General features: G+C 40.7%; 1 protein-coding gene across 1 annotated transcript; it reads left to right on the plus strand.

Moving 5' to 3' along the window:
• Nucleotides 1-708: 708 nt before the first annotated feature.
• Nucleotides 709-19233, plus strand: pibf1 (progesterone immunomodulatory binding factor 1; the record flags this gene model as incomplete). The annotated part of the gene is made up of 18 exons (XM_079230293.1): nt 709-975; nt 1181-1281; nt 1948-2146; nt 2260-2379; nt 3634-3767; nt 3950-4058; nt 4199-4318; nt 4422-4483; nt 4581-4706; nt 5228-5326; nt 9124-9289; nt 12200-12350; nt 12621-12711; nt 13492-13594; nt 15700-15830; nt 17215-17299; nt 18631-18810; nt 19089-19233. 18 exons carry the CDS (start codon nt 709-711, stop codon nt 19140-19142), a joined length of 2298 nt encoding a protein of 765 aa, XP_079086419.1. The 3' UTR covers nt 19143-19233.
• Between the last annotated feature and the right edge of the window lie 1295 nt (nt 19234-20528).

Below are 20528 nucleotides of genomic sequence, written 5' to 3' on the forward strand. Positions count from 1 at the left end.
TTAGGTGTTGATATCAATCGTATATGTTAATATGTATTTAAAGACCATGCAGGGAAAAAATACACAACATCTACCTTCAAACAACGTGATTTTATGATTGTTAATGTAAAATAATTAAGAAAATCGGTCTTGTACGTTAGTTTTGGTTGGCCATGTAAGCGTGTTCAATGAAAACAAAGCAGAAGAAGGAAAAATAAGAACGCGGTTGTCCGAGTTCACAGCGCCCCTATGTTTTAGGAGGTAATACTGCATGTCCATTCATCGTAATGAATGACAAACAAACGGTCGTTCATTGTATTACAGGTTCATTACCGCAGGGGGCGCTGTTACTCAATGCCTCTCGTCGCCGTCGTAGTCGAGCGGTTGGCGGTACACAAGCGGCTTAGAGCGGGACCCTTAAAAACCAAAACACCCCACCGTGTGCTCGTGTCAGCGACGGGTATCACTGTAACGTTAAATTGTAACGTATGAGTACATTAATAGCGTGTTTAAAGCGGTCTATGCTAGCTAGGTTGATGCGCGGTTGGAGTTTGTTTTCGGTTCTTCTTGGGGCAAACCAACGTTTAAGAATCATATCGCGATGGCGATTAACGTTCGGTTAGCTCTTGATTAACACACCTTTTGTACTATCACGTAATCTCCGTTACAGTAACTGGCTCCGCTAGTTAAAGTTAGCTGGTGAAAAAAAGAGGACCAAAACAATAGAAAATGTCTCACAAGAAGCAACATCTGAGGCCGACAGCAGCCAACGTCTCCAGCTCCCTGGACCTGGAGTCGGAGGACATCAGCCTAGAAACAACCGTGCCCACCACCGAGGACGTCTCCTCGTCCGACGAGCAGCGGGACGGCTCCCAGAAGGTGACCCGCCAGCTGATCGAGAGGAAGGAGCTGATGCACAACGTCCAGCTGTTGAAAATTGAGCTTTCTCAGAAGAACCTGATCATAGACAACATGAAGGCCGACAGCATGTCCAAGGTAGACCCAAGGAAAGCTGGACAGTATTTATGTGGGCGTGACCTATCTATCACCAGTGTGTGCCTCTCATCACATTATTATGCATATGCAGGTGTTATTCATACAACCTGCATATGACCTGACAGAGAAAGGCAGTAGTTTTCCAAAAATGATCTTTGTTACAATAACAGTGTTTTGATTCATTGTGTGCGTTTTTATATGTTAGGTTGAGGAGCTGGAGGAGAGGCTGAATGATGCTCTACATCAGAAACAAGTGTTGGCTCTGAGGCTGGACAGCCAGCTGAAACTTACTCAAGAGGAGAACAGGTGAGGACATGTTAAAATGGTGGTGACGGACAGGCATATAATATAATATTTTTAGTTATTGTGGATTTTGTTTTTTACTTAGTGAATATTCTTTTCTGTTTATTACTCATTTATAATACTTGTTTTGATTACTCTTACTATGTCTGGTTTGCACTTACTGTATGCTGCTGTAATCCTGTAAATTTCCCCGCTGCAGGACTAATAAAGGATCATCTTTTCTTTATCTGATACACTCTCTCTCTCTCTCTCATTACTATGTGTGTATATATATATATATATATATATATATATATATATATATATATATATATATATATATACACACACACAGTATTGTGTCTTGGCAGTCATGTCACTGAGATACAATTATTAATATCATATTATTGAATACCAAGTAAACTCCAATTAAGATCTCACAGGCTGAGGCAGAGCCTGAAATGTCTGTGTGTGCAAGTGAACTGTAACTAATGGTCTAATTAAAGAAACGTGTATAAATAAAATGTGAGAGTGGTTGCCTTGCCTTTATGGGTATGTATTTGAAGCAAGAATAACGGTTTACCAGGATAACTCTCCAGGATAACTCTGTGTTATCTATCTGTGTTATCTATCCCATCAGTTGGCTGGCAAGCACAAATGTAAACTGCTCACTAAGATTGTCATCACCAGGAAGCAGCAGGCTCTGCGTAAGCAAGAGATGGAGGCCATCCTGCTCAGGCAGCAGCAGCTAGAGGAGACCAACCGGCAGCTGTGTGAGAAAGGTGGAGAGCTGCGGAGGTCTCTCAGGGATCTGGACATCTCTCCGGACAGGTACCAGGAGCTCCGCGACCTCCCTGAAGACAAAATCTCCATACAGGAATACGTAGCTGTAAGTATGGGGGGCTCTCCCTAGTCTTTACACCACATTAATGGACCAGAGAGACAAGATGTGATGGAGAGCTGGTTGACGCTGATATGGCGACCCTTTCTCTCTGTGGTTAGATGCGTTTCTACGAGGTGGTGACTCCTCTGCGGGCTCAGCTGGCTGAGCTCAGTGTGAAGAGAGGCAGTTTGACAGATGACCTGAATTCAAACAGAAGCCAAATGAAGGCTCTGATGGAGGTACGGCACACATACACAAGCTTGCACTACACCTCTATGTCACATTTTTCATCTTTCTTTGCGAGTTCTCTTGTTTTGAAGTTATGGACATTATGCATTATTGTATTCTTTATGTTTTGTCAACATTTTGTTTATTTCCATTTCATCTCTGTAAAAATCATAGATTATGTTCATTGTAAAGTTCAAATAAACATAACTGTTGAACAGTTTACCAGCAAGAGACTGCTTTTCGTGACCTTTTCATGTGTTTGTGAGCACAAATGTAAGTCCAAAATACCAATAAGCTGCATTTCTTGCATTGTTTAAACGCTTAAGAACAAACACACTTCAAACACAATAATTACTCCTTCAAACATTGAGTCACATATTTAGAAAGCATAGGTATGTAGAATGCAGAAAGGGTCAAGAGGTTCAGTTACCTTTAACCTAAAAGTGAAAACGTGGAAGACACGTAAGCCACCTGAAATGTGTTCTGTCAATGCTGGACGTGTCAGTTACAGTCGAAATGTTAATTTTCACAGCCTGCAGTGTTGAGAATGAGAGTGGTTTAAAGAACAAAAAAATGTCAGTCAGCAGATGCCCTGTAGGTATAAATGACACATTGATGAGATAATGATGTAGCATGCTGAAGGCAGGGTAAGAATTTGGCAAAAAACACAACATCAACACATAACAATAGCAACCTTTGAAACTTAAACTTTATTGCATTCATCATATACATACATGAAACTTAACTATATTTAATTTAATTTGAATGCGTTAACCCAACTTCAGCATTTTGGGAGCCGTAAGCTGCTGTAAAGCACCTGGGGAGCAACAGGCGACACTTCGGATGATAACGTCGGTTAAAGAACGACCCGCTCTACCCACTGATCCACAGCCACCTGCAGACTAAATGAGCATTGTTTAGATACCACAGAGTATCAAGATATTGTTACTAAACAGGTGCTTGCTTTTGTCGTCAGTTTATTTTCTCCACTTAGACACATCTAGCAGGAAAATTACCCATCAGCTCAAGATGAGTCCATAAAAAGGATGTGATGGTTACAACACAAATGTGCTATTAGAGAATGGGCAGGGACTGTACGACATTGTTAAGGCAGCATGGAGCAAGATGCTTGTGGGAATTTTCTTGACGGGAGATTCTTGCTGAAAAATGTATTGTCGTGTTTAGGAGGTATGCTCCTGCTTATTGAATAGCATAACTAATGATGTGAATACTCCATCATGAAAAAGTTGTCTTTGTGTCCACAGAGCTACGAGGAGGAGCGGCGTCTACGTACTGAGCTGGAGTTAAGGAGCCAGAGACTGACACTAGAACTGGCCGATACCAAACAGCAGATCCAAGAAGGAGATTATCGCCGGGACAACTACCCTGCCATCAAACGGTGTGTGTGTGTGTGTGTGTGTGTGTGTGTGTGTGTGTGTGTGTGTGTGTGTGTGTGTGTGTGTGTGTGTGTGTGTGTGTGTGTGTGTGTGTGTGTGTGTGTGTGTGTGTGTGTGTGTGTGTGTGTGTGTGTGTGTGTGTGTTTCTTGTTAACCCTTTACAACCTTTTTTTGTGGTTTGTAGTGAGCGTGACAACTTTGAGGCAGAACTAAAGGACTTAAAGAGAAGATTTGAGACACTAGACTTGACTCACACAGCAGTTACCGGAGAAAGGAACACACTCAGCAAAGAGGTGCTTCACACACACACACACCTACACGCACACATATACACACTCACTGCATAATTGGTCTCCATAATCCTCACTAAAGTCTCTTTGGTTATACTTTGTTCTATAATAGTGCTGCATCTTCTCCCGTTATTGTCCTCCAGGTGGCAGCATTGCAGCAGTCGGTGACTCTCCTGCAGAAGGACAAGGAGTATCTGCACAGGCAGAACATGGAGCTCAGTGTCCGCTGTGCACATGGAGAAGACCGCCTGGAGAGGCTGCAGGTTCATACAATTGATCAGCTATGATGCTCATCAAATACAATATATATTCAATAATAGAAAGGAGTCTTCTAATGTGCTCTCACGTCTTGATTCTGTGCTCCAGGTGCAATTAGAAGACACTAAGAAGGCGAGGGAGGATGCCTACGAAAAATACGTGGCATCCAGGTTAGGCTCTGCTGTTTTTGCACCAGCAGCCAATAATCTACTGTTTTTAATGTGGGAGACCTACATTGATCCAGTTCTTTTCTTTTCTTTTCTACAGAGACCGCTATAAGTCAGAGTATGAGACCAAGCTGAGAGAGGAGCTGGAGAACATCAGGCTGAAAACCAGTCAGGAGATAGACAATCTGCAGCGAACCTCCAGGGAGATGTATGAGAGGGAGAACAGGTATCAGTCTTTTTTTTTCTATCACTCTTAAGAAGCGGCATATATGTATTTATGTTGCTATACAAACCCGAGGAAGTTGCACTTTTTGTGAACATTATCTCGCAATATAAATATTTCTTCTTTGTTGTGTATCTAAAAGCTAATTTCATGACAGTCTTTCTCAAAAAGTGCAGATGTAGTCTTTTATATTATTGCAGGGAGCTGTGTCTTCATTCTTATTTATAAATGTGAGCAATGTGTGAGGGAAGAGATGAATTGTGCTCACACAATTACTTTGACTTGTTGTTTTTAACCGCTCATCTAGCATACAGCACAGAATAAGTCAGCAACTGAAATAATGAATGCATACGAGAACATTAAATAAGAGGAAGAGCTATGAGCACAGTTACTTCCCAGTAGCATTCAAATAAAGGGAAATACCAACATAACTTCAAAAGAAAAAAAAATATTTGAAAATCATATGACATAACAGAACCTGCTGATTCCTTTGTACTGCGTGTTGGATTTGTGTTATTGACCAGGAACTTGCGTGAGGCCAGAGACAACGCAGTTCTGGAGAAGGACAGAGCAGTGTCTTCTGAGAGAGACACCCAGTCCAGATATGACCAATTGCTGGAACAGTGAGTTTTTACCTTCCTTCACACACATCAAGAGTTCATACATCTGGCCAAACAGTTTGTATCATATTGTGTTTAGATATATTGACTGACAGGTACATTTAGTTTTTCCATTTAGTCTTTTTTTTCTTCTCCTGCTTTTCTTTTATGACTATAACTCAAACAGTAAAGTTTGAAGTGTCAGTCAAAAAGTTGGTTCACCCGATTTACAAGAAAAGAAGAAAAAACACATTTTCTCACTCACTTCCTGTGCTATCTAGCCATGCAGATTCATTGTATTTGTTTATTATAAAGGGAATTATATTTACCTTCTTTATCTATGGGACAACGGCAGAAAACAAAAACCTGGACAAATAAAAACAAACCTATACCTATAAACCACTAGAAGGAGAAAGGTTTCTTGGCAATTTAGGTGAACTAACCCTTTAAAGTTGGAGCGTGTAGACAATAAAAATGTATAGTAGAATCTGCCTTTTTAATTTGTATAAAACAAGTCACAAAATCATCACAAAATTCTCCTGTTTGCCATTTCTCAAACTTTCAGCAGCTAGCTGCAGACCCAGTTGCACTCGCCTCTTTCAGATACTCAAGTGAATAAATAAATTAAGACAAGATGCCGAGCCATCAACATGTTCACCAGCTCCATTGGCCTTTTAGGAGTTAAACAGTACAACTGCTGCACTAAAATGTAGGTCACTGCCTGGATGCACACAAAATGCTGCAGATCAGGAAAGGAACGTCTCCTGAGGGCAACTGTTTAACTGACAACTTGGTAAACATTATTGTGAACGATGTATGAATTTGAAATATGGTGTCACACGGTTAAACCACATTATATCCGTATCCTTGTAGTGTGGCGGTGGCCTCTGGCAGGATTTGTAAAGCAGGCATAATTGCTTTGCTTATTAGTGACCTGGTTGTACATTTATTTATTTTTCTACCATGAGCTTACACTCAGCTTGAATTCCTCCATATTGTCCCGCAAGCTGTGAGCTTGCTGTTGCTCTGATGCGGATGTGTGAGCCAGCGGCAGTCTGTCATTAGCGCGTGCTGTGGGAGCTGTGGGAACTTAGGTGGCTGTGGTTCACTGTCTCTTACTAATGATCACATGAACGCTTTGCCGTGTGTGTGGGGTCAGAAGTTCACGGAAGGTCAGTTTAGTAGCAACTGGTGTCACTGTTCTGCTCACATCCACATTCAACTGTTGGGTTTGAATTGCAAAGCACTCCTCCACAACATGAGAATATCTCGCTTCCCCAACAGCACTTATCCTGAAGCAATCCGCCTCCTCAATGCTTCACAGGTTGTACAAACGAGCACATGCACTTTCAGGGCATGAATCCTCTGGTTGCACTATTGTATTTATTTTATAGTTACTGTAATTGTATTGTGGCAGTGTGTTTTTGTGGCGTGTGCTATGTGATTATGTGATTATATAGTTTGTCGTTCAGCTCACTGAAACGAATTGCAAATCTACGACGGTTGATATGGCAATAAATTACTGAATCTGAAGTGAATCTGAATCTCAAAGTGAGACTGTGTTGTACTGAAGACTATTTAGATGCTGAGGAAATCCCCTTGAACTGTGGCGAAGGATTTTTAAATAGCTCCTTTTAGACTCGCTTCATTTTTTCTTCTTCTTGACAAAGCTGGTGCGATGATAAAGCTAAAGTGTTTGATTCAGATTTTGCACATTATCAATTACACCTCCTTTGTAGTCATTTCCCCGTTTCCAAACATCCTCTGAGGGATTTGTATCCAAGTTGCTCGTCACTATCTTCTGCCCCAGGCAAAATGGCCCATCTCACTATAGCCTCAAAAGATGCCTCAGGGTCACGTCCCTGAAGGAAGTTTCAAATCTTGCATGGGAATTGCAACAGATATATTGCGAGCCCTGCTGCGCACACATGCACATACATACTTTAAGCTGGCATTTTGTTGTTATCGGAGAAGTCCTTTTCAGTCAGCCTCCTGAACAGTGTATCCTGTTTATGCCATATTTCTATATTTCTGCTGCATACATTGAAGTCCGTCTGTGAATTAATTGACGTGTATTTGCATCTGATTTTTCTTGTAGCACATTTTTGGAAACGTGTTCTTCGTATTGAAAAGAACTAAGTCGAAAAATATGTTTCCACAACACGTCTTAACTTACACTCATGTTTCAGTAATGTATTTATTTAAACTTAAACAATATTGTATCTGCAACCAACAGGCAGGCAGAGCCGCACGTACACAGCAGCAGCAGCAACAGCAGCAGCAGTAGTGTCTCTTTCCTGGGTTACTACTACATACCAGTCATTTCTCTAGGTCCAAGCCACCAGCTGTTGGTCTTACTTTAAACACACACACACACACACACACACTTCACTCTCCCTTGCTCTCTCTCTCTCTTTCTCTCTCTCTCTCTCTCTCTCTCTCTCTCTCTCTCTCTCTCCGCGATCACATTCCCCCTCTGCGTCACATCGCAGGCCAGCAACGACAGATGCGATCCTCAAGCCCTTAACCCCTAACCCCACGCATGCCTCTATTTTTGGGGCAAAGAATGAGGCGGACAAGCTTGAAATGGCGTCAGATGGTTTGTAGCATCGAGGACCAGCTTGGATCTCGGCACTCTATTACAGAATGCTGGTTACGGTGATCAACATGTCCAAAACAAAGACAAAGCATTCAGTGAGGTTTTCCATTTTCACCCCTCTAGCAGACCTAAACTGTAATTAGCTGTAATTGAATTGCCTTGGGGAACCCCCGAGTCAGGTGCTCTGTAGTTGTAAATATTGCCATTAAAATGTCATTTGAAAGAACAGAGAAAAGCCCACTCTGTAAAGCAAGTTCAAGTTTTTGGAACTTTTAGTTTTTTCTTCGCGTTTAGATTGCAGCCACCATTAATAAAAGAAGGCAATGTTGACCATGTGTACATTTCTGTCACTGTGACAGCTCAGGCCTGCGTTCCATGCATGATGAAATCCTATCAGGTCAGCTGTAATCGAGAGTTATTAATATTATCCAACCAACCTCCATGGTCTGTGTGTCGGTGCTTGAAAGCTGCCTGTTAAAGAGTACTGGGCTCAAAAAAATGTTGCCCGCCTTTTTGTTTTACCTTTCGGTGGAAAACTATCATACTGTATTTGTGGAGGTAGAATTAACAAATGTTTGGCTGCCTGATAAATGACTTTAAACAATGATCAACCATTTATTTGTTTGCAATGTTGTTGAATGACATCAGAAGGGTTGATCAATGTTCTCTTTTTCTGGAGCCAAGGTGCTTCTATCGTCTCCGTTGCCCACACGTGGACTTGTGTCAGAACAGAAACTGTAGAATACATTCTATTTCGTTTCTACTTACTGAATTCCTAAGTTGAAACAAGTTCCACCAGCTGCCAACTACAAACACGACGGATAAAACATGAGCAAACATTGCTGGGGGGCCGTGAAGAACTCTTTTGCAATTAAAGGATTTAAGACATGCTTATAGTACCACTGTACTGAACATACAAACTCAACATAGGAATTGTTCATTGTGCTAAATAGTCACTTCCGTGACAATTTTCCAAACATGTGTGATTGTACCTAAATGAAGGAATCTATTGCAGCATTTCTTTGAAACCAACAGGCATGTCTGAGCTCAACCAGCGGCGCAGAGCTGAGTTTACCTTCTGCATCACTTTCTTTTTTTTTTAACACACCGACTCTCATTCATATTTAGTGAGGTGTGTGTGTTTTTGTGTCTCCACAGTGCAAGATCCACCTGTCTGCGTGTGTGTGTGTGTGTGTGTGTGTGTGTCTCTCCGTCTATGCAGGTTTCGTCGGCTCCAGCTGGGTACTGACAGCCGGGTATCAGAGCTGTCCAATCAGGCCAAGCTGCACTCCTTCGAAGCCGAGCGCGCTGAGATGGTCAAGGATGAGACGGCGAAGGCCCTGGCCCAGTGCCAGGTGGAGTGTGAGAAACAACAGAAGAAACTGGAGGTACTCTAAATATTAAGACAAAATGAAGACGTTTTACTTGTTGCATTACAGCGGTATACGCAGTAATTAGTTTATCTCTTCACTTGTGCCTCTTCTTCCTCTCATGATTTGATTTCCGCCAGTCAACATTTATTGTTGGTTGGAATTTCAGTTAGATATTAAATGATAAACAAGACTATATATCTGTGAATATGGTGTTACCATATTCAGAAATCCTATATATTCTACGTTTTTAATAGTAAGCAATAATACATATGGTCAAAGGTGCTTACTTGCTGTCAACATCACATGAATGAATACAACCGAAAATGTCCAACTGATGAGTGAATCATTGTTCTGTTCATTTAGGGAGGAGTCCATCCAAAGTACTTAAAGATTAATGCTTCACTCCTGGGAATATGTCTATCCAGTCTTTGTAAGCTGGTCCAGTGGCTCCATTCTTATCTCTGTCCACTGTAGCACACCCATTTATACAATAAGTTAATTGAGTGCAGATTGTTCTTGATGTCTGGATGCACTTAGCTGAGGTTCACCTCTTCACCTGTGTTTAACCCGGTCCATGGAGAAACAATGCGTTGCACAAAGATCTTTTCTCTTTTTAAACACATATACAAATTAATACAATACATGAATGAATGAAGGGCTAATTTTTTAAATAAAAATCATCCTTTCATTTAGATTTATTTTCCTCCTTTTTTTCTTTCACTTCTCTCTTTTTATGATTGTCTTTTTGTCTATGCTACTACATGTGGGAAAATGAGGAATGGTAAAGGTTACCGTTACTTTTCACATTTCAGACATGAAAATCACTCAAATTCGCCGTTTTGAAATCAAAATATGTCATCCACGTGAGGGTGTAGATCCGAAGAGTTTTTGTTTTTGGGAGAGAGGGGGTAGGGGGAGGGTCAACTGTCTGCCGTTTCTGAGATTGGAGTGGGACACGGAAAACAACTGAGGTCGTGATCATCTTAGCAATAGAAGATCTTTGACGTGTCGAGTCTTGGCCAATCAGCGTTAAGATGTCTACAGCCATTTCCCTCCCACCAGTTTTTTAATGGCAAGCTAGTCAGCTTGCTAACACGTTAGCTAACGTTGTTGGAGAGACAGCCAGTGAGATTACTTACAATGGAGAGTCCGTGGCAGCGTGTGACGTCAGACAGGAGAGCGGCGAGTCAGCGGCACTGCAGTTCTACCACCGACACCTCACTACATATAAGGAGAGGACAATGGAGATTTTATCCAACTTTTATTTTAATAAAAAAAATTAAATGAGTTTCCTCCGTAGGGTGGCCGGGCTCCTGTTTATATTTAAGGGTTTAAGATCTACGTGTAGAAAGAAAGTGTATCCTCCAGTTAATTATAATCTATAGAGTTATGTAGTTATAATCGCTGTCACACAGAGAGAGGTGTGCATGTTCAGGTTTACCTGGTAGAAATATTATTCAGTGTCCTAGACTAACAGTGACGTCTCCTCAAAGTAAAGTGGTATAACAGTATGACATAATATGGTCAAATAAAATAAAAAGGCTGGTACATTATACATATGGCATATAAGTGTAATATTATGAAGTGAAATGTAGTAGTAGCAAAACAATATTCAGTATAGTATAGCTGTAGTGCATATTGTAAGTATTAAGTCTACAAAATATATATATATACACACACACTAGCGTTCAAAAGTTTGGAGTCACTTAGAAATGTCCTTATTAGTAAAGCAGTGTTTTTTTCAATGAATTAAATTAATCAGAAATACACTATACATTGTTAATGTGGTAAATGACTATTTTATGAAATATCTACATGGGTGATATAGAGGCCCATTTCCAGCAACTATCACTCAGTGTTCTAATGGTACATTGTGTTTGCTCATCGCATAGAAGACTAATGGATGATTAGAAAACCCTTGTGCAATTATGTTAGCACAGCTGAAAACAGTTCTGCTGGTGAGAAGCTATGAAACGGGCCTTCCTTTGAGCTAGTTGAGTATCTGGAGCATCACATTTGTGGGTTCCATTATATTCTCAAAATGGCCAGAAAAAGAGAACTTTCATATGAAACTCGCCAGTCTGTTCTTGTTCTTAAAAATGAAGACTATTCCATGCGAGAAATTGCGAAGAAACTGAACATTTGTCTGGGTGACCCCACACTTTTGAACGGTAGTTTGTGTACATATATATATATGGTGTCACCTTTTTCCCCCTTCATGAGTTTGCAGGTCTGACTGTAAATGTTAGACCCAGTGACAGGCTGGCATGAAATGGCTTGTATAATACTTAGTAAGGAAGCCATAATAATTTTTGACTTATGGCTGAAGTTAAGTTTCTCCAGCTCTCCCCAGGTTTGCAAAAAAAGCATCTCAAAATGCATCAGATTGATGCTTTAAAATATGGAATATTTAAATTTTTCTTATGGGAGAGCATGCCCCGGACCCCCCTAGAGGGGTAATATCCTTCTCACCTTTTTCACCCCTGACCCGTTTTCATGCCTGACATTTACCATGATGGAAACTCTGCAAGCCTAATAGGAGTTTTAGTGGGAGTAGCATAAAATACATGTTTATCTAAATTTGAGAGTATTCTTTGTTGGCTATAAGAGTGATTCAATGTTATTTCAACAATGTTTCTCTTTTTGTGGAAACAACTTTAAAAACAACAACAATGTAACACAATTGGGGGCTGGCTTTTTGTTATTTTTTTGTAAAAAGAAGAACGAAAAAAAGAAGGTGAAAAAAAAACAGCAATACAGTGAAAATATGATCACATTTCTATAATTGTTTTACACTCACACAATTTAACATAAATACTATACCTCAGGAATGTAATTTTTCCAATTTCAAAATGGCTCATTGGCTCTCCATCTCCCCCAACTGCTCTCCCTCTTTTCCCCCTCTACTCTCCTCCGGTCCCTCAGCTCCTGACCCAGGAGTTTTACAGACTGCAGACGTCATCAGAGAAGCGGTTGGCGGAGCTGCACGCTCAGAATGCCGAGCAGGCATCTCGGCTGGAGACATACGAAAAGCTGGAGCAGGAGTTGGACCAAGTCACCATGCAGGCTGCTGAAAGTACGAACCGTACTCGTGACATAACATTGCACACATTACAGTGTGGTCAGAAAGATGAAAGCACAAACGAACGATCACTGCCTCCTTCAGATCCTTGGTCGGAAGGAAGGCGTTGCGTAACACCACAGAATTTAACTCCAGGCTTGTCTGGTAGTTTTACAAAATACTAACAGGAGCAGGACAGTAAAAACACCCACAAGTTACCACATTGTTATCACAATGATCCTTGAGATGTATAGAGACAGTATTTGTGTTTCTGTCTGTTGCCAGTTGAGAATGAAGAGGAGGCCGAGAGAGTGCTGTTCTCGTACGGCTACGGAGCCAATGTTCCCACGACGGCTAAAAGAAGACTAAAACAGAGGTACAGCACATGATACACTTCACATTTCAAGAATAGGAGGACACATCATAAGAGATGGCACTGAAGGAACACTGGAATTTGCTCACATCGCACCTGTGTGTGCGCTTATTTCTAAATATACTGTATTCATTAAGAAATGAGCATGCTAATATATAATAGTTTAAACTGACATGTTGGTGTCCTGTTATATCAGCCAGATATTGGATTTGTGCCAACAATCACTTTGTCGTAGTCACCAGCCGCGACAGCTTGTTGTTGGTCTTGTTTTTACCATGTGTGTCATTATGGCAAAATGAAACACATCCTGCAGGGGGAACTACCACAGAGGCAGTTTGCCAGATGTTTATATTTATGTCTGACTGTCTGTTGACACCTTTAGTCAAAGATGCAGTCACGAAACAAACATTACAGCTGTGTGTCAATCAAAAATTAAGGCTGACTTTGAAGATGGGTGTGGTCCGGGCAAGGACACCGCAAGTCGGGTGTTAGGAAGGGGAGAAACCTCTTGCCCGATTTGGCGTCACGATTGGTATGATCCCATCGCAAAATGGTCGTTAGTTTTTCTTTTCTTTTTAAAAATTGACCCTAAATACACTCGCATTTTACTCTACACTTTAATTTGAAGTATGCTCAGCCAAGAGCTCAAACTGATCCCAACTATTGTGGCTCCATAAACTGTCGGGTAAACAACATGGAGAAACACTAGTGTAAACTTGTTGGTGTTGTCATGAGTTGGAATTTCCACAACTGTGTTTGTGTTTGTGTTTGTGCGTCATGCAGCGTTCACCTGGCCCGCAGGGTGCTGCAGCTCGAGAGGCTGAACACGTCTCTGACAAGAGAGCTGGAGAGACACAAGTCACAGACAGGACAGATATCTGAAGAGGTAAACACACACACACACACAGCATTCAGGTGTTTGTACGCCTGAGGTGAGTTATTAATGGGATACAATTTTAATTTAAGTAAAGTACTAAAGAAAACATTCCAAGCCGTGCAAGTCGGTGCCTGCAACACACACTTGTTTTTCCCACCATCACAAATCTCCTACAGCAACTCAGATTATGGTTATCCCACAGCCTCCATCAAAGCCATGTGATTTATTTCAGATGTTTTTTTTTTTGTTTTTTTTTACCTCTCCCTGATGACATAACGTAGTCATTATCACAGAGCCAAGATCGGTGGCTCCTCTCTCATCACCAACGATGTACCTCGTCACAGCATCACGTGACACTCTGCTGTGAAAGTCAAAGCACGTCTAACCGAAGTCTTAAAGACCGACGCTGCACAAGAAAATACAACGAGCTTGTGAGGTCGGTCACCACACGTATCATCAAACTCACTTCAGGATTCCCTTAAAGAGTGTCTTCTGCTTTAAAAAACAAAAACAATGTTAAGTTAAACAATGTCACTTCTCTGAATCGGCTTGTAAAACTGTGCCAGGAAGAGGACAGTGTTGTTTGAGAACAGAGCACAAAGTTTGTCTTGCATGTCACAGTTGTTGGCACAGTGGGAAACGGTGCTTATGACCGTGACGGCCACGCTCTTCACTCACCCAACAACTCATCAGGCCAATCATTGTCGCTTTTGTTCGGCATGTTATTTGCATGTGTGTGCATTGTTCAGACAGCTTTACTTTCGGGTGTGTGTATTTTGTCTGTGCATGACTGTGTTTGTGCCAACTATGTGTAACCGAGGTCACGTGTCTATCACGTGTCTACTTCTCATGTCTGGACGCTAAAAATCGCCCTGAGAGCGACGGCTCGTGCAACCAATGTGCTTGCTTTGTTCTCACTCCTTATTCTATTCTCAATGAGCAGAGAGGCTGTGTAAGATAGAATAGAGAGCCTGGACAGGTTTGAGACTAAATCAACCAGCCATTCAACTGTCAGGAGTGACTGACGGGCACTCGTCGTGAATGCCTCCTAATACATTGAGCGTGAAAAATTATAGTTTTTATTCACTAGAAAGGGTGTTAACCACTCAACCACCCACACAGACCCACCTAGTTCTGCTCACTACTTGCTGGCTGTAAAAGTGGTTTAATGTGTAACACCCTTACTATATCTTTTGTTTTTGCAGATTCTAAGCATGACACATTGATAGTACTGAGTAATATCGTAATACACACAGAACATTTAGACTCTTATATGAAGGATCATCAAAAACACTGTGAAAGTGCTTTTCTCACTGTAATTTCAAGAAAGAGGTTTCACTGTATTTTAACTGTATGACTTACTACTACTTTTAATAAAAAGGAAACGACTTGGTTACGCCTTCATAAAAACTCACATCAATGGGCACTCAAGCGACCCGTATGACATCAGAGATAAGGAAATCCTGTCCGTGAGTCATTCATACGTTTTGTATTATTATCCACATGCAAATGGCGAATACATCATCTATCCCAATACAGGTCATTTCATATCTCGATAATGATATTTATCATGGTATAGCATGTTTTTCTCGTAATTTCATAGTCTAATGATAAAGCCTATTTTTGTATTCTCCACTGTGAATGTCATACTTTCCAAATGGAAAGATGTAGAGTATTTTCTCATTTAAATAAGAACTTCAATGCAAAAGTGAACAGAACTGTTTCAAGGGAAGTTATAAAGAGATATAAATATTTCCAGCAATACGCTGTCGACGTTTACATGAATGCACACAAATACAGAGTAATTAAGTTTAGACGATAGTGTGATTTAACTGAGTGTGATCAGATTTTCTTGAATGTTTAAAGTGGAAATATTCCTAATATAACCAAGTAATTGTCTTTATATTGAACAATGTGATGACCGATGTGTAGCTTTTGTTGTTGCTCCTTGCGTGACTCTTGCCTACCCGTGAAAATATGTATAACTGAGTCTCAGGTGTATTATTAAGTGGCGGTAATACAAAAAGGAACCTTAGTTGAACCTGACATTGTGAAGGCAAAGTCATATTTTAATATGATTGTGCAATTATGCGTATATGTGTGTTGTTCCTCAGTTGTTGGCAGCCCACCAGCTGTTGCAGCAGACACAGCAGCCCTATAGCTATCTGATCGAGACGGTGAGACAGAAGGATACACAGATCATCGTGCTGAAGGAGCGTCTCACCTCGCTTGAGGACGATGTCAGGTACATCTACAGGACACGCCTTCACTTACAAGGAGGAACTGAAAAAAAAAAAAAAAATCCACACGCATGACCTTTTCTCTTTTTTTTTTATTGAAGGCAATTAAGTATTGTGCCACGTTCTTGTTAATTTCATTTGTTACATTTCGTATTTTATAATTTACTCATCATGGCAGCAGGCCATGCCTCCCTCCCCCTGGGCGTCTCTGCAGTCGGCCAATCTCCCTTTGTCTGCATTGGTTCCTCTCGTACCTAGCTTGTTATGCTTTAGTGCAAAGCTGCATGTGTGCATGAGTTGGTCTCTGCCCAATAATTGAGTGTTTGACATCAGCGCACTGTAGCTTCCTGTCCCAGAACTAAATCTCTGTATTTTAACCTGGGAAATATGCAAACTGACAGACTACAGGTTTTCTCTTGCTGCTCACTACCACTGAGCTCTCACCTGGGGCAAGCAGCAGAGTGAAAGAATCCTTTAAAATCCCCATAAGCTTCTCAAACTGCCCCTTCTGACAGATATATTGAAGTTCTCCTGTGGCTATGCAGGGTTATGTGTTTAACCGTAGAGACACAGACTCTCACTTCATGTACTTTAGTCTGTCTGTTTTAAGGATTAATTGTATTAACAGTTTGTTTTGTGATATCATAGAAATTGACAACGACAACAGCAGAGTCGCAGCGGAGGCAGATCTCAAGCTATATGACTCACAAGTTAAAAATATTTTTGTCTAGATTTCTCAGTGAACATTGCAGCTACCAAGCCGCTGTTTCAAGATCTGCAAGATGATTTGCTTTAAAGCAGCAACATCACAAGCTCCTGCTTGTATGTATCTTAGCCCCAGGAAAAAACAACACTTGGACAGTACTCGAGTTTTTCTCACAAGATAGAATCCTAACCAACAATTAATTATTTAGTGTAATTTAGAAATGTATGACGGGTGTGTTTAATGTATTGCTTGGCTTTTGATGGTTTCATACCAGTGATTTAAACTCGCAATGCTAGTAAATTAAACTGCTGCCATTTAAAATGATTGGTTTATCGTTCTGCATTTAAAAAACAGAGTCACACAAATGAGGCCACTTTCAGATTTTAATGTACACCACACCTGGTCCTGTGTTGACCCGAACCTGACCCCACCCTAAAGCCAAACAAAACTCATTGTTATTCACAATGGATAGCTACAGTATTCAGCATGTTACACTATTTCGCCAATGTGATGACGTCATCCCTGAAAGAATCTCTTAAACCATAAATCAGTGATTCACAAGTATCGCATGGCCTCGTAAGGTAGAATATTAAATTCATTCCTCACAATAAGTTCAGTAATGTTTTTATATTAACTTAAGATCTGCTCTCTCTCTCTCTGCCTGTTTTTGGTTGCATCCCCAGTTCTCTGAGGAAAGAACGGACTGCACTACAACAGGTGAAAAACAATATGGCCGCCGATCTGGAGAGACTCCTCAACCATCGAGAGGTACGCATGATGAAGATGTTTTCTACAATGATATGTTGTTGTGATATCCACGTGCAATGTCTCCCATTCTATTCCCATATATTGGGTTGTTTCAAAAGGGAAACAGGAAATTCCAGCAAAACCCTCTTTTAAAATGTATATTTATCAGTAAAACCAGCATGTTGCAACACAGTGATCACATTTTGGACAGACATGGATGGAAATTGCAACTTGACTGGTTGGCAGAGGGATACAACCGCGAGGCGGTAATTCTAGATTATTTACACCATTGGTTCATCTTTCGAGTTGTTGTTTTGTCTATAAAACATCCGAAAATGTAATCAGGATTTTTTAATTTTTATTATTTGCTTGAAAAACGATTAATTGATCAATATGGTTGCTGATTCATTTTTGAACTAATCCAGTGGTTACTAAACTTTTCCCATCAAGGACCCCTAACGGACACAAATTAGACCACAGGATCTTGTCCCAGGGCCCCTCTTCTGATCGGGTTTTATTACAGAAGGTGTATGAATGACCAAGATAGCCATACTTTCTGTCATTGTGTGTAGTTACATTTTTGCTTGGGAGCCCGGACCCCACTTTGAGAACCACTGAACTGATCGCACTGCTGTTATTTCACCGTGTTGCAGCGCTTCCTTCAAGATTGCGTGTGTTCGTATGTACGTGCGCGTGGGAGTGTGTCCCTCGAGCCAGCCGTTTGCTGTTCAAAGTATGTGCTCTGTCATAGACAGCTGTTCCTTAGCTTGGCTGTTTGGGATGCCATCAGGGTACGTGTGTGTTCTTGTGTACGTGTGTGTGTGCTCGAGCGTGTTGGTGTGTGGGTGTGTGCGAGCGTGTGTGCGCGCGTGTGTGTGTGCGCGTGTGTGTGTGACATGCCAGGGCTCATGTCCTCAGGGTTGATAAATAGAACCGTGAAATGGCCCCGAGTCCTCCCCTCTGCCCTGCTGCCACCCCTGCAGACCCTTGAGCTTGTTGAGCTTATTGCAAGTCGTCCCATAGTTGGGAGTTCAGCAGACAAACATGTCATCAGAAAGCAGCAATAAACATTCCTGGAAGCATACATTTTTAAGCGAATGTTTCATAAAATTGTTGAAATAGTATCGTCTTAACATATATTCGAGGTATTTCAATCATACTAAATATGTTTAATACATGTATTATATGGATGTTTAGTTTACCTGTTACCAGAATTTCCATCAACAAATGACCCGGTGATCCATTTGAGATATCTGGCCCTTTGGACGCTACACTCCCAGTTATTTCTTAACAATTCCTATTTATTGTTTTAGCCTTGTGTCCCTATTTTCATGAACAATGTGATTCTTTAGGAGTTAGCGGTGATGAAACAGGTCCTGATCGGCATGCGGACCCAACAGGGAGACGCTCTAAACCTGTTGGAAACTGATCAGACTGCTGTGAGGACCTCTGGTGCAGGAAAACACCAATCCAAACAAATCAACAGGACCACAGAAGAAGAGTCACCAAACAAACCCAAACCCACTGTGTTTGTAAGTGTCTGACTTGGCAACACCCTGTATGAGTCACACCACCTTAACCTGCCTGGACAGAAGTTCAGACAAAGGAGCTCTAGAGGTGAAATGATTAATCACATTTTGTCAGTTAGTTTCGAGCTTTAAACTGTCAGCTGAGCGAAGGCATGCAGTAGTATACATCCTTGAATCGTGTAAAAGGTTGGTGAGAATATCTTTCCAAGCAGGAGCTCCTGCTGACATGCACTTCATACTTTTTTAACCATCATTCTTCCTCTCTTTTTCTTTCATTTCAGACTAATAAAGAAGTTCCTGATTGGTACAAAAAGACGAAGCAGAAACCCAAATGAACCTACATTTCTGTTACTATTGGTGCTATTAATTGTCACTCATGGCTTTCACGGTCGTATTATTTTTTATTTTAAAATACAAAAGCAGATACTGTTACTAGTGTCCGAGTGTTTTGTTGTTCTCATCCCTGGTTACATATTGTTCTGAGAGGATAAATTCCCTGCGTACTGGTCCAAAACCAGAGGTATTACCTTCCACAGGGTACACATTCCTAGCTAACTTACTGCCCAAACATTCCTCTTTCTTGGCAGTGGTTTATTTTATTAGGTCTGTCTATCATTATTTTCTCATCTTTTCCAGGTTTGCAGATACTGGTGGCTACAGACAAACAGCATTGCAGGAACATTAGCCTCTAGTTTGCAAAAGCGGAGGCTCCTTTGGCTTTAAATATAGACATAGTAGGCATACCTTTATCATTTCAGACATGTTCTTATCGGTGTCATATTAAACTCGACCAGAGGACTGCTTTAAAGAGGTTTTATCCCTTTCGTGAGACTACAATCCTCCACAATATACCACTTTGTTTTCCTGTTATATGAAATAGCTATAAAAACATGCAATATATTAGAGTTTGCTTCAAAGAAAACAATGTGTATCACTTGTATGACCTATCAATTTGTCCTACAAGCTGAGTTGCCATGGCGGAAGGAATTTTCCATCATAAACTGTGTGATTAAGTGTGATTTTTAAACCCCATCTAGTTTACAGTACAAGGAAGCCTTGTTAAAAAATATATTAGCCCTTCACATATTAAAGGGCACTCCACCAATTTTGCATATGAAGTTCGGTACTAGAAGTGCTACTCGACCTGTGAAAATGTTTGAACAAGTCTTCTGTGGAGGAGCTTAGAAAATAATTGAGTTTGATAGCCTGCATTACAAACTGAAGCTGTGGGATTTGAAACAAGCTAGCATTTAGGAAGCTTTGCCGGGTCTAATGAGAGACTCACTCACTCACTTGCCGCTCCAATTTTGTCTTTGACATTATGGCAAAAAATATATATGTTATAGTTTACGTTTAGATATTTATTTTAGATTGTAGATTTCTCCTAAATTCACAAAAAGTTAGCATTATGTAATATCTAATTTGCATATAAATACAAAAATCATTGTCCTGAATTTAGTTAGTTACATTAGTTACTTTTGCCCTTTTTATATGGCTGTTAAGATCCCAAATCTCCTCTGTAAAATCCTTCGACTAAAATATATCAACAAAATGAAACAATCATTTTTAACATGACTTTATCCAATGTTAAAATTTCTGTTTTATATACACATAACATTTCAGAAAATGTTATGTGTATATGCAAATGAGTCACTCAAAACATAATTGCCTGTGAAAGCTCCATTGTGGTGTCAGTTATTTTGTTTACCTGTTTCACCTGG

This window comes from Taurulus bubalis (assembly GCF_910589615.1).
Source record: "Taurulus bubalis genome assembly, chromosome: 14".
NCBI lineage: Eukaryota > Metazoa > Chordata > Actinopteri > Perciformes > Cottidae > Taurulus > Taurulus bubalis.